Raw genomic sequence first — 14,259 nt, 5'->3', positions numbered from 1 at the left:
ACTCCTCACAAATCCAGTATTATACATGTTATTCTGGGCTTCCCAATACAGGATTCTTGATGCCATCTAAGAGATTCCCCAGCTTCCTCAGTGAACTATAACTCTCAAAGGAAGGTTTTATTTCCAATTCATATTCTGGGTAACTCAGAATCATGTAAATTGTGTTTTTGACAAAATGCCAGAGATATCCACGTACAAGAATTCTCCCTTACCCCACTATTCCCAGCTGGCTCTTTCAGTCTTCATCAGCCAAGATAATATGGGTTTTCTCTTCCTTAGACTTCAGTATGGGGGATGCAGCTCAACCCTATACTTCTCTACTACACCTCCCAGATCCTCCAAAGTGGGTCTTCTGAATATCACCTGCTCAGTCTACAACCTCATGAATTCAAAATCTACTCCCAACCCCACACCAGCAGAGGGAGGAATTTGTGGATAGATGCTAGTCTAACACAACTTACTACCCAAAACTAGCTTTTAGAGTTGCAACCTGTTTCCCAAGTAGGCCAGCTATTTCTATTCTAAGATTCCTAAGAGGCACTTGGTCCTTTCTTCTTGGTCTCCAAGGACAACTCCAAGAACAGACAGAAACTGGACACTAGAGCAGCCCAAATCCCATTCTTACAAAATACAGGCATACCTTATAGAACACCTCAGCAACTAACGTTTTCTTGGTGAAAGACTTCTTGATTTTTGACACCCAAACTTCATAGAATGTTCATATCTCTCAAAACAACACTTTCTGAAAGGTGTTTATGTAGGAAAACATACATATTTACACCCTAAAACCTAAACACAACATTGTTAACAAAATAGTATGCAGAGTACTGAAACACCAGGTGTCAACACAGAAGACATACCGGTATTACTATATAAAGTAACTGCTTGTTAACAAACATATTAACTGTTGAATGTTCAAGAAAATTGGTTTAAGCATTTTTCATGCTACTTCTGTGTGACTTATATAAAGAAAGTTTTACTGTATTTTTATAACACTGTAGGAAATTACTTAGAGGTTTTGAGTTGAGGAATAATGCATTATACTTTTTCCTATTTTAAAAAAAATAGGCCCTTGCTGAATCATTTTGTGCAGAACATCTGATTTGTTGGAATGGACTACTGCCACTAAATGGAAGATGCCTGTATTTTCTTGGATTCTTCCACCCAAAACCCATCAATAGGCCTCACCCTAGGCCATTGATTTGGTCACATTCCAACAGCTCATCTGTTCTCAATCTCTAGCCTTGACTCATTGAATCCCTTCTCATCTCTTCATCTTCCAGGTTCCCCCAGGTGTGGTCATACAGGTCATCTTACTTTTCATTCTATTTCCATTCTTATTTTTCATTCTATTCACTTCTTCTCTCTATCTTTTATTTTACTTTCGCCAAAGTGATATTTGCATATAATCTAAAAGATTAAATAGAGGTAAAAGGCTTATAACAACAACAAAGGCAGCCCCTAGCTCACTCTGTCATCCCCATCCCCAATGCAATGTGTACAGCAGCAAATACTTTTGGCTCTTTGCTTTTGCTTCCAATTCCGAATAACATTGGTAAATGTTATTGCCTGTTGTTTCATTTTAAACATTATTTATTGCTTTCCTATTATGGTAAGTGAGGATTTTAGCTCTCTGACATCCACCTTTCCTTTACCCTCCTCCACCTTTCTCAATAAAGTTATGCCCAAAATTTTGTTTAAATTCATATTTGGTGTGTTAATTATTGAGATTATTGTTCACTTATGAGCAAAAAAATGATTGATTTCATTTCTGTTACAAACTTTTTTGTTTTTCCTATATTTAATAATTGCCCCATTTCTTCATTTGCTTAGATTTGTACATCTAGCTGAGCTTTGTCATATCCTACAACAGCTCTGTGAAATTACTCTGAATCCATTTTCCACGTGGTTGAACATATCAGATTTAGCAGATTTTTTGGCTTTTTTTTTTTTTTACTGACAAGATTTATAAGTTTCATTTTTCCCTCTCCTCATTTTAATCTGCACTGCTTTCTAAGCTGCTGGATATTATGGGTGTTACGTTGGAATTCCCCTTATGTTCTATAAATACCAATGTTCTATAAATACCTAACCCCTCTCTCATGTATTGGATTTCTCATTTCCTAGTTCCCATGCGATCTTTCTTGGTTTACTCCCTAGTTTTGGTGGATTACATCCTCTAGACTTTCACACTTTACATGTTGAAAATGTTTTAGTATACCCTCACACTTGATTAATTCATTTAAACAGATAGCCTAAACTAAAATTTATTAATATTTTAGAGACATTTATCAACTGCCTTTATCTTCCAATACTGTTTTTGAGAAATTAGTTTACATTCCTGATCCTTTGATTATGATTTCTTTCCCTTCTTTTCTCTTGCTCTGTCAACTAGCTTTTAGTGTCTTTTCTATAAACACTCAAGTTTCAAAATTTCCAGATGATATTCTTTGGTTTGGCCTTTTACATTTATTATACCAAACACCCAGTGAGCCCTTTCAATCAGAATTCACATTTTCACTTTGGAGAAATATTATTTTTTAAAAAAAAATCTTCTGGACAGACACAGTAGCTCACACCTATAATCCCAGAGCTTTGAGAGGCCGATGAGGGAGGATCACTTGAGGTCAGGAGTTTGAGACAAGCCTGGGCAAAATAGAGAGGCCCCAACTCTATTTTTAATAATAATAATAATTTCTAATAACTGTTTTTTCTGTTTTTCCTTACTAGTTGGATGGATTTCTGGAATTGATCCATAAATTTTCCTGTTTTTCTCTCTTATTGTCCAGCTCTTTTATTCTCTACTATATCAGAGGGTTCTTCCAGTCTGTTCTCTTTTTTTGAGACAAGGTCTCACTGTGTTGCCCAGGCTGGTCTTGAACTCCTGGGCTCAAGCAATCCTCCCTCCTCAGCCTCCCAAAGTGCTGAGATTGCAGGCATGAGCCACCATGCCCAGCTGTTTCCAATCTTTTTGCTAAATTTTGTCTTGTTGTCATATTTTAATATGCAAAAGCTCTATCTTATCGTTGGTTCCTTTTTTAAAAAAGTCACACTATTATTTTTCAATGACTTAACATTTTCTTTTATCTCTCTGAGGACATCATGTCTTTGATTCTTCTGCTCTCAGCATGGTCTCTGTTTCCTCTAGGTTCCTGTTTTCTCTGTTTTTTTCTTTGGTTCATTTTGGAGGTTTTCTTCCCAAATCTTACTATAATTTGATGCCCTACCACATTTAAGAGTGAGTCACTAAAAAGCTTATTAGAAGCTTTGTAAATGGGCTTCTAACAAGGTCATAGAGGAGCTGGAGAAGGGGGTGACTAAATGTCAGTATCTGTATGAACCATCTCTGGGATGGTTAAGTTTCCTTTGAGAACGACCCTTCAACATTCCTGCTGGAGTGTAGGGTGGTGAGGTTGCCAGTGTGCCAGTAATGACTAGAAGAAGGGAGCTAAGAATTTCACTTTTCAGATGCAGAATGTCCTCTAATCTCCCAGTTTTCAAGTCTTTCTCGTCCTGCCTTTCTCGGTGCTCAGTGTCCCCAAGTACAAATGATCTCTGGTGGTTTCTCCAGAGACTCCTGCAAAGGTAGGGGGAAATGGTCCAGGTGAAGAGAGGCCTTTTAGGGTCTAAATAGTCCTCACAAAGGCTTTCAGATAAATCCCCACCCACCATATTACCCTGCTTTCTTCCTAAGCCTTGCCAGAGAGCTGTGGGATGAGTCAGCTGCCTTTCCATCTACAACTCCCTCGCAGGCACTTGGCTCTGACCTTTCTCCATTCTCCTAAGTCATGTAACATTCCTCTATCCACTTTCCATCTTTGTATTTTGTGGTTTATGGTTATTTATGTCTCCTTGGCTTACCAAAGATAAAGCTTGTGCTTCCTTTTCTTATTTTCCCTGTTGTTTGGAAATGATTTTTAAGAAAAGAAGATTAATTTAGGGACACAGAAAACGAGTATGTAAGTCTTACTCTGACATGTTGAAATCAGAAGTCTCTAGATTTTCCTTTTTCACAGATCTTTTACTACATCATACTCTCTTGTACCAGTAACATTCTGATTCATAATTTCTGGCTTCCAGATTCTCTGGGTGATTAGCCATATTGTTTTCCGGTTTCAGATATGCAACATTTAGTGTATTAATGAATTAACAAGTTCCACATCTACTTATCATATCCTATCTGCAGTAATTGTTGTCTGCAACTGAATGGGGTTTACTGGATATAAAATAATAAGAAAGGCTTTAGTCACCAATCTGTTGTGGGACTTAGTGTCCTTATCAAACAGGCTGGTTATTTTCGGTCGTCCCTCTGTCCCTCTATTCTCACACTTCTCCTATCCCAAAAGCCTGACCTCTATGGACAATTCCCCTCAACTATTCCCACTCATTGCTATTTTCACCTGTGTCATTCTTTCTCTGCCTTGCTGCATTTCTGGCAACATTACCCTACATCCACAGCTCCTAAAGTATAATGGCTTCCAGTTTCACAAGAGAACCCTTCCTAGTTAGTTCCCTTGACCTTACCCACACCTCTGTAAAAGTCTCTTTATTAAACTCTCTTCTGTTATACCTAACATGTCATTTGTTTCCTATGGTAACACTAATACATCAGTAAAAGGAGCATTTTGAACTAGCTCATCTCTAAAGTCCCTTGAATTCTTATATTCTATGATTTTTACAAGAGTAAAATCACATGGCATTTAAATTAAAGACTCTGAACAAATTACAGACTTCCTTTCATTCAAGATTCTGTCTCACTCCAGAAAAAAAAAAAAACTCTCCAAATAATTATGCTCCATCCTTAGAAAATATAAATATTGTTAGTACAACTTAGACTAGCTGAGAAAGCCAGGATATCCATTATTGTTCCCTTTTTGCTTAGGCACTGCAGTAAGATAGTTCTGATAAAAAATGTATTTGCTATTTCCGACTTTGAAAACAGACAATCAGAATTCATTCCAAGGGTTCAAGTGTTTCTCTTTATCTTCTTTCCTTCCTATTTCTTAGATATGTATATTATCAAAACACCAGAAAAATAGAAAAACTAAGTCTCCCATTAAAAGTGAAATGAATTCCTTGACTTCACACCCTCCTCCAAATACCAAATTATCTTTTTCCATGCATCACCAGACTTTTTGTATCCACTGAACTTTATCACTTTCTTACCCCTTATAGACCCTTCAACCCATTTCCATCTAAAACTGCTCTTGCCAAAGTTTTGTACAACTTCTTTGTTGTGATATTCAACGGATACTTCTCAGAACTTGTGGTAACCTCTCAGAAGCATATGACAACACTATCACTCCTTTCATGAAACATTATCTTCCTAGTCTTTGCTGTTGCCTCACCTTTCTGGTTTTTCTCATACTTACTGGACTACTCCTCAATCCCTTCAGTGGACATCCCTTCCTCTGCCCATTCTTCAAATGTTCATGCTTCTTGGGGCTCTGTCCTAGTTTTCCTTATCTTTCCACCTATATTCCACCACCAGGTATCTTGATCCACTCCTGTGACTTCAAAAACAATGATAAACTAATGATTCTCAAATGCACCATCTCAAGTCCAGATCTCCTCCTGACCTTCATATTTTTTTCATAACTAAATACTAAATAACTCCATCAGTATGCCCACAGATTCCTCACACTCAACATTTCAGCTTCCACTCAAACCTATTTTTCCCCCATATCTCTTATTCCAATGAATCATACCACCCAGACACCGATATAATCTTTGAGACTTTGCTGTTCCCCATTCCCATGCCCAATCAATGACCAAGTCCTACTGATTCCGAGATCTTGAATCTATCTAATTCTAACCATTCTCATTGCCACTTCTCTAAACCAAATCATCTCCCTACTGCTAAAACCCTGAAATGCAGACTTTGTAATACAGCCAGGGAGATCCTTCTAAAATACAGATATGATCACCTTACCCTCTTCCTAAAACCCTGCAATGGTTTCCCACTGCTATGAAGATGATGCCTAAATTCTTTAACAAAGTTCACAAGGCCCAGCAACTGATCTCCTGCTCTGTTATCCAAATTGCTGTATGCTTCAGCCTTATTGAGACATTTTTTTTGTTACTCCAACAAGCCATGATTGCTTTTACTCTGGACATTTCCACATGATGTTCTCTCAACCCAATACATGCTTATCTGATGTCATCAGTGTTATCATGCCATCAATACCTACAACTCCTTTAATCTTTGGTCTCTCCATTTAGATGTCCTATGCTCTCTAAATCTGGGTTATATCTGCTCCCATAGAAAACTACTTATCCACTTACTATATTCTATTGCAGTTGCCTATTTACTTGTCTCTTTTCCCTTTTAGACTATAAGCATAGTGAAAGTTGAGACTATACCTATTATATCTCCAATGGCACAAAATAGCCATTAAATAAATAATAGTTGAATGATGAACAAACAAATGAATAAATAAACAAATCAGATTAAAAGTTGTACCAGGGGAAACACATTTTACATATGGACTTCCTGTCCCTTGCTTCTTCTCTTCTCAAAAAATAATAGTAATATGTAAGCCCCCTTTCCCTCCCAACCAGCCATTGCTCACTAAGGGCTAATTAATGTACACTTACACAGGACAGCTAATAAAAAGGATTCTGTCTGAATCTTTGCTTTCTCCTTCATTTCTGCCTTTCCTCCTATATATAAAATTTTCAAACTGAAAGTTTAAACACGCTTAAAAGAGACTAAGCATGTGGCTGCCTTTCTCTTGATCTGCCCAAACCATCTGTAAACCTGGTAGTATATGTACATGGGGTAAAAAGAACCTATGATAACATTTTATTTGAACCAGAATGCTAAAGCAGTAATTAAAGCTGAGCACACCTGCTCTAAACTGCAGAGTCAGAGATTTATGTGAACTTATAAACTTGAGGCTTTCTGACCTCTTGTACAATTTATATTTCCTTTAAATAAGCATTTCCTCTTGTAATGCAATATTTTAAAGTTTATTTCTGTGACTAATCTGCTGGCATATTCAGTTCCTTTATTACCTAGTCTTTACCCTTGTAACCCACTACTTGTCAAATTTTTAATTTAAGGTTTTGGGTGAAAATAAGCAGGCTCAACCATGAGAGGAAGAATTTCTTGCCCTAAATTTAACTTGTTAATGAGATGATCTAAAATGATATCCATACATTCAAATCCCATATTTAATACAGTGTATTTTTATACAGTTATTCACAGATCTATTCACTCACTGTTTGGAGGGTATAAGCTACTTTATAGTGATTTATCACTTGTTAAGTTACAATGCTTGCCCACATGTGCAGTCCTTTTAGAGAAGACAGTTTTTCAATCAAGGAAGGCATTCTGACTTGAGATTTGGATGCTAATGATATTAGAAGGAGAGGGTTCTAAGAGGTTTCCTATCAAAGGTAGTTACCTTGGATAGATTCCTTCCCAGCGCTGTGAGCGTCACCAAGCCAGCACAACAGACCAAAGCACTGGAGCTGGAGAGGCCAGAACTTGGTGGGATATTTCCATCTACCAGGCAGTTCATTCCAGTCAGGTTACTAAGACCAAAGTGTTCCTAAGAATATAAGGAAAAAAGCAACAGTAATTCAGTATTGAATTCAAGGAGTAGTGAAATCTTCTTTCATTCCCCAGAGAACAAAAGTCTATCAATAGACTTATAATAGTTATAGAAACTACTTACACAATTCAATTTAGTTGAGACTATATGTGACATTTTATTTAATGACTCTTGGCCACAGGGTAATTCCCTTAAATGCCTTTAATTTTCTTGCCTTGAATGTTCTTTTTCTTGAATATTAATTGATTTGAATATGGAAAAAATATAAAATTGCCTTGAATGTTCTTTTTCTTGAGTATTAACTGATTTGAACAAATATGGAAAAAATATAAAACAATTATAATTCAATTTGTCAAGTAGCAAGACAAGAAATATACAATTATCTGTGAGGTAATCTAAATCTCCATGCAGCACAACTCCAGCATTCTGTTATTATAAAAGTCCAGCCCCCAAGCAGTGACTTGTTTCTAAGGAGTGCCTTACTTCAGAAGGTTCTCTCAAAAAAAAGAGTTCCAAACTTTCTCAGTTCTGTTTTACTTATGAAAAAACCTAGGCACCAAGAGATGAAGAAACTTTCCCAAGATGACACACAGGGAGACGAGAGTAGGGCCCAGGTCTCTGATTCCTGTTTGAAAACTTCTCCACTGCAGTTAGAAACCTGAGCCAGCAAACCGTCATTGTGATTTAATATGCCAGCTATGTGAGAAAATCCAGATTCTTACTACAGTTTATAGATACAGTTTAGCCATATGGTAGCTTTAAAGATAGTCAAATTATAATTCAGCCACAAATGAGAATACAGACCCTAAACAAGTCGAGGAAACTCTATTTCTACAAATAGGAGAGCCCAAAGAAATAATCAGATTCTGATTTAAATATGGAAAGCTCTAGTATACTTACATGACTTTCTAACACTAGGACACTTTGGATGATATCATATCATAACCTTTGTGGTTTAAGTTTACAAATAAATTCAAGTCTACCTCCTTCTCAAGAAAAAGTACCACAGTCTTTGCAAATTACTCAAATGACTGAAGATTAATGTATGAAATACTATTACCTAATTATGCATTTCATCATACATATTATACAAGGGAGAATTTCAATAAGCTAGCTAGAATAACTAAAATAACAAAATTCTGCAAATAAAAGACTTTTTTCCTTAATTTTTGTCTGTCTGTCCTAGCTAGCAAAACTCTCGCACCACAATAAGAAGAAATTTAGCTGGGTGTACTTCTCTTCCTGATTTCAAGTCATCTAAAAATTTCCTTCCAGAAATACAAACAAACTATAAACTGAAACTCTACTGTTGCTAATGCCCTTTCATACAGAATATTAGACAGCTTGTTTAAAAAAAAAAAAAAAACTTGAAGAATACAATATATTTAATATAAACTGATCAAACACAGGTGTCTTGAGTGGGAATCATACTTCAGAACTTATCAGCCAGGCGCAGTGGCTCACGCCTGCAATCCCAGCACTTTGGGAGGCCGAGGCGGGTGGGTCATGAAGTCAGGAGTTCAAGACCAGCCTGGCCAAAATAGTGAAACCCCATCTCTACTAAAAATACAAACATTAGCCGGGCACGGTGGCAGGCGCCTGTAATCCCAGCTACTCGGGAGGGTGAGGCAGGAGAATCGCTTGAACCTGGTAGGCAGAGGTTGCAGTGAGCCGAGATGATGCCACTACACTCCAGCCTCGGCGACAGAGCAAGACTCCATCTCAAAAAAAAAAAAAAAAAAGAACTTACCATGCAATGTTTAAATGAAAATGTATAACAAATTCAAAATGCAAATGGGTATATGCCATATTCTGTAATAGCTCTATCCCAAAAGCATAACATGTTCCATTTAATATAAGCAAATTATCCTCTGAAACTTTCTAGTATTTGAATTTGAAAGTTTCTGAACAGGCTAGCATTTAAATTACCTTTCTGCCAAAAGTTCATTGTATAAGTTTGCTTTTGCACATAAATTGTCAAACCAAACAGGAAGGCTTTAAAACCTGAAATGCTCAAAAATAACACAAAGCAACATGCATTATTTAGGCCACTTTACCCATATGCTGCAAAAAGGCATGTTGTTACAAGGAAGATTAAAATTGCATTTGCCAGGCAAATGCTTCGAAATACTGTAATTCCCACTAATGCATATGATAAGCCAGATGATTTGAAGATTTAAAACCTGCCAATAACTTTTCCCGTAAGTTATTACCATGTGTCTGAGAGAAAGGAAAACACAAAAGAAACAAAGAAATGAATTCATTAACTTTAAGAACAAAAACTACCCCTGTTACAGTATAGGACTACACATTAGAAATAAATTTGATGTATTTCTGTAATGGATGTGCCACTAAGTCCTAGCTGCTCATTACAAAGTTTCAGATAGGACTGCCAGGCAGTAAGGAGCACAAGCTCTCTAAAACACGGGTCAGTTTGTTTGTTTACTTTTAGCTCACAAAGGCAAAATTTACTTCTTATTGTCCTACTATGATTCTATACAAGTCACTACATCTAAAATAATTATCGCAATATAAAAGTGGCTCTAAGAACAGCAAATATCAATTTTCTTTTAGTCCTTGATACTTTTTCAATTATGAGAGTGAAAACATTTTATTTTCTTGTTCTTGTATGTAACATTAGAGATTTTCAAAGTAATTATTCAATGTTTCTTGGAAAATACTTATACTAATACATTTCATTATGTCTTTTTTAATCCCTTCTGAAGTAGCAAGAACAATACTAGCTACCATTTATTAAATGGCTACCATCAAGCCTTATGTAATTCTTTTAACAACTCTTTGTCAGGAAGGCAATGACATCATTTTACCGATAAATCTGAGACTTAAGAGGTTAAATTACCACAGCTGAGAAGAGCCCAGATTCAAACGTGGGCTGACTCTAAATCCTATTACAGTATACCCCTATACATCCCAAGTATAAATGTAAATAATAGTATTAAAACATATCCTCAAAAGTATGTTTAAACAAAGATTTTAAAACCAGACAGATGTTTGTCAGATGCACCTATTTATGAACAGCCAGCTATATAAAAACCACTACTGCCCCCTGTGAACACTACCCCAAAACAGTCGTATCTTCCCCACTCTCTGAAACACAAACTAGCAAAACAGAACAGAAGCATCGGTGTAAGGAGATGAAAAAGATGTAGTAAATACAATAAATCTGACAGAATACACATGACAATCTCAACTGCTAGTGAGTGCCTTATAAACCAATTTACCTGAATTCCTTTAACTCCACATAAGAAATAGTTGTGCCACAAAGGCTTGGTTTTATCAATCTGGATGTTATTAGCACTAGTACTGAAGTCCCTGCGAAGACAAAAGACACCATTAATTTAAAATCTGTAGGCCTTGAGCTGCAAAATCAATGGCTGACTGCTGCCATCTTGTGCCAACACAGTGATACTGACTCTCCTTTCCCTTTTACGTTCAAACTGTGTGTCTACAGCAAAACATCTCCAGCTGCTAAGAGTTAAGAGAGGAAGTTGTAGTGGCCTTAATGACTAAACTACCTCCAACTGACCCTTTTTATTTCCTGAAACAGACAGGAAACAATATATTTTAGAGTAATCTACAACTATTTTCTCTTTCATGTTGGTCCTTGTTAAACTGGTGTAAACCACATGAATGTTATCCTCTGGGCCTGCTGTTTGGCACACTCCCAAACTGAAACAGAAGTACTCAAAGCCATCTCTGCCACCCATCCAATTTTACCGTCTGCAAAATTTAAGAAAAAAAAAGAACAAACAAAATAATGATTTGGATGCATAATCAACTTAACAAAATAAGATTCCATGAGTTTATACTAATGTAAGTTAACAAAGGAATACAAAGCTAAATGAAGAGGAAGGAAAAACTCTTTATTATGGTAAAATGCTAACTGACAGATATAGAAGGAATGACGTGAATAGAAAAGTCACTACATGGTAAACTTTATGATAATTTGTTTCAGGAAACAATCATCAATGGATTGTTAAACTCAATAAACTGGCTAAACTGGGCTAAACTTAGTAAAAATGTGATGAGAAGCAAGATATTTACAGTATCTCCCCACCAGACACTTATGAACTACAATGGTAAAACATAGTATCTGGGCTGGGCGCAGCAGCTCACACCTCTAATCTCAGCACTTTGGGAGGCCAAGGCAGGCGGATCACAAGGTCAAGAGTTCGAGACAAGCCTGGCCAATATGGTGAAACCTCATCTCTACTAAAAATACAAAAATTAGCTGGGTGTGGTGGTGGGTGCCTGTAGTCCCAGCTACTTGGGAGGCTGAGGCAGAAGAATTGCTTGAACCCGGGAGGTGGAGGTTGCAGTGAGCTGAGAACATGCCACTGCACCCCAGCCTGGGCGACAGAGTGAGATTCCATCTCAAAAAAAAAAAAGTATCTGGTATGGTTTGACTGTGTCCCCACTCAAATCTCATCTTGAATTGTAGCTCCCATAATTCTCACACGTTGTGGGAGGGACCCGATGGTAGGTAACTGAATCATGGAGGTGGATCTTTCTTGTGCTTTTGTCATGATAGTGAATAAGTCTCATGGGATCTGCTGGTTTTACAAAGGGGAGTTCCCCTGCACATGCTCTCTTTGCCTGCTGCCATGTAAGATGTGACTTTGTTCGTCATTTGCTTTCTGCCATGATTGTGAGGCTTCCCCCGCCATATGAAACTGTGAGTCAATTAAACCTCTTTCCTTTATAATTACCCAGTCTAGGGTTTTTCTTTATTAACAACATGAAAACGGACTAATACAGTATCTTTATGGTAGAAAGATCTGGCAGATGGCACCTTAATCAAATGATCAAAATTACCACCACCAGTAAAGGGATGTTTTGTGCCTCCTTGATACAATATACTAAGCATACATCCATGGAATGTGGGATTTCCTTATGCTATTCTTGTGTCTTCTTTGTAAGTCAAAAAAAATACTTCAAAATGAAAAATAGGTAGATAAATAAATAGGCTCCTAAAATCAGCCAAAGGACAATGTATGTGAAATGGGAGAATCAATTAAAGAGGAGGAAATGAGGCAAAATTCCCCATATCGACTGAGTGCTCTAATATAACTGACTAAATATCTACTATATGCCAGTCATTGTAATAGATACCTTCCATGGATTATTTTAACTCGATAACATGGATATGTTATCTCTTTCAAAATATATTAAGTGGCTAACCACTTAAGCATACAAAGCATGCATGGGAATATAAAGGTAAAAGGCAGAAGGCTTGCCTTTTAAAAGTTCACAATCTAGCCAAGATGACATGAACATAAATAACTACCAAACAGTAATGGCATGTGATAATAATACTGGGTGGCATATGTGGCTAAGAGAGTATTATTTCTAAAAGTCCACATTTGATAGAGAGAGGACGTCTTCCCGGAGGCTCAGAGAGGTGTAGTTGCTTTCCAAAAATGCATAGTCTGACTTCAGCTCATCAGAATTTTACTCTACTGTCACTCACAGAAGTTGAAAATATGTTGCTCACAGTCAACAAGAGGTCATAGAATTTGAAAGCAGATAAAGTTATGTTAGCATATCTGACAAGTTCTATTCCTAGTTAAGAGGACATCTTGAAAGTCACTAAGAAAAGAAAACCAGAAAGAGATTTTGAGAGGGGAATATGAACAGAGGGGGTAGGCAGATATGAGGAGAAAAAGAGGAGGATGGTTGCACATATGTAGGAAGCTACATGAGCAATGTTCCAGAAAGAACTGTGATATAATTTGGATTTGCATCCCTGCCCAAATCTCAGGCCAAGTTGTGATTCCCCAGTGTTGGAGGTGGGACCTGGTGGGAGGTGATTGGATCATGGGGGTAGATTTCCCCCTTTGGTATTGTTTTCATGATAGAGCTCTCACTAGATCTGGTTGTTTAAAAAGTATGTGGCACTTCCCACCTCCTGGCTCTGGCAATGTAGACATGCCTGCTTCCCCTTTGCCTTCCACCATGCTTGTAAGTATCCTGAGGCCTCCCTAGCCATGCTTCCTGTACAGCCTGTAGAATTGTGAGCCAATTAAACCTCTTTTCTTTATAAATTACTCAGTCTCAGGTATTTCTTTATAGCAGTGCAAGAATGAACTCATATGGAAAATTGGTGACAAGGAGAGGGGCATTGGTATAAAGATACCTGAAAATGTGAATTTGGGTTGGGAACTGGGTAACAGGTAGAGGTTGGACCAATTTGGAGGGCTGAGAAAAAGACAGGAAGATGAGGAAAATTTGTAACTTCCTAGAGACTTGCTGAATGGCTGTTTCAAAAATGCTGATAGTGATATGGACAATGAAATCCCAGCTAAAGAGGTCTCAGATGAAAATGAGGAACTTCTTGGGAACTGGTGTAGAGGTCATTTTTGTTATGCATTAACAGAGCCTGGAGGCCTTGTGCCCCTGCTCTAGGGATATGTGGAACTTTGAACTTGAGAGTGATGGTTTAGGTATCTGACAGGAGAAATTTCTAAGCAGCAAAGCATTCAAGATATAGCCTGCTGTTGGCCGGGCGCGGTGGCTCACGCTTGTAATCCCAGCACTTTGGGAGGCCGAGGAGGGTGGATCACGAGGTCAGGAGATCGAGACCATGGTGAAACCTCGTCTCTACTAAAAATACAAAAAAAATTAGCCGGGCGTGATGGCGGGCACCTGTAGTCCCAGCTACTTGGAGGCTGAGGCAGGA

The 14,259-nt window shown here is 37.6% G+C and overlaps 1 protein-coding gene across 5 annotated transcripts in view; it reads right to left on the bottom strand.

Moving 5' to 3' along the window:
* GALK2 (galactokinase 2) overlaps positions 1-14,259 on the bottom strand; it is a 163,130-nt gene that overhangs the window by 80,353 nt on the left and 68,518 nt on the right. For all 5 annotated transcript variants that reach the window (XM_032176326.2, XM_032176327.2, XM_058427728.1 and 2 more), the window contains exons 4-5: positions 10,802-10,892; positions 7,410-7,556 (exon numbers count right to left, since the gene is read on the bottom strand). In XM_032176326.2, coding sequence (XP_032032217.1) covers positions 7,410-7,556; positions 10,802-10,892 — 238 coding nt within the window. The remainder of the gene's footprint in view (positions 1-7,409; positions 7,557-10,801; positions 10,893-14,259) is intronic.

This window comes from Hylobates moloch, unplaced genomic scaffold (assembly GCF_009828535.3).
Source record: "Hylobates moloch isolate HMO894 unplaced genomic scaffold, HMol_V3 SCAFFOLD_14, whole genome shotgun sequence".
Lineage (NCBI taxonomy): Eukaryota > Metazoa > Chordata > Mammalia > Primates > Hylobatidae > Hylobates > Hylobates moloch.
The sequence above is the reverse complement of the archived record's forward strand: the minus strand, read 5'-3'. Positions and strand labels throughout refer to the sequence as shown.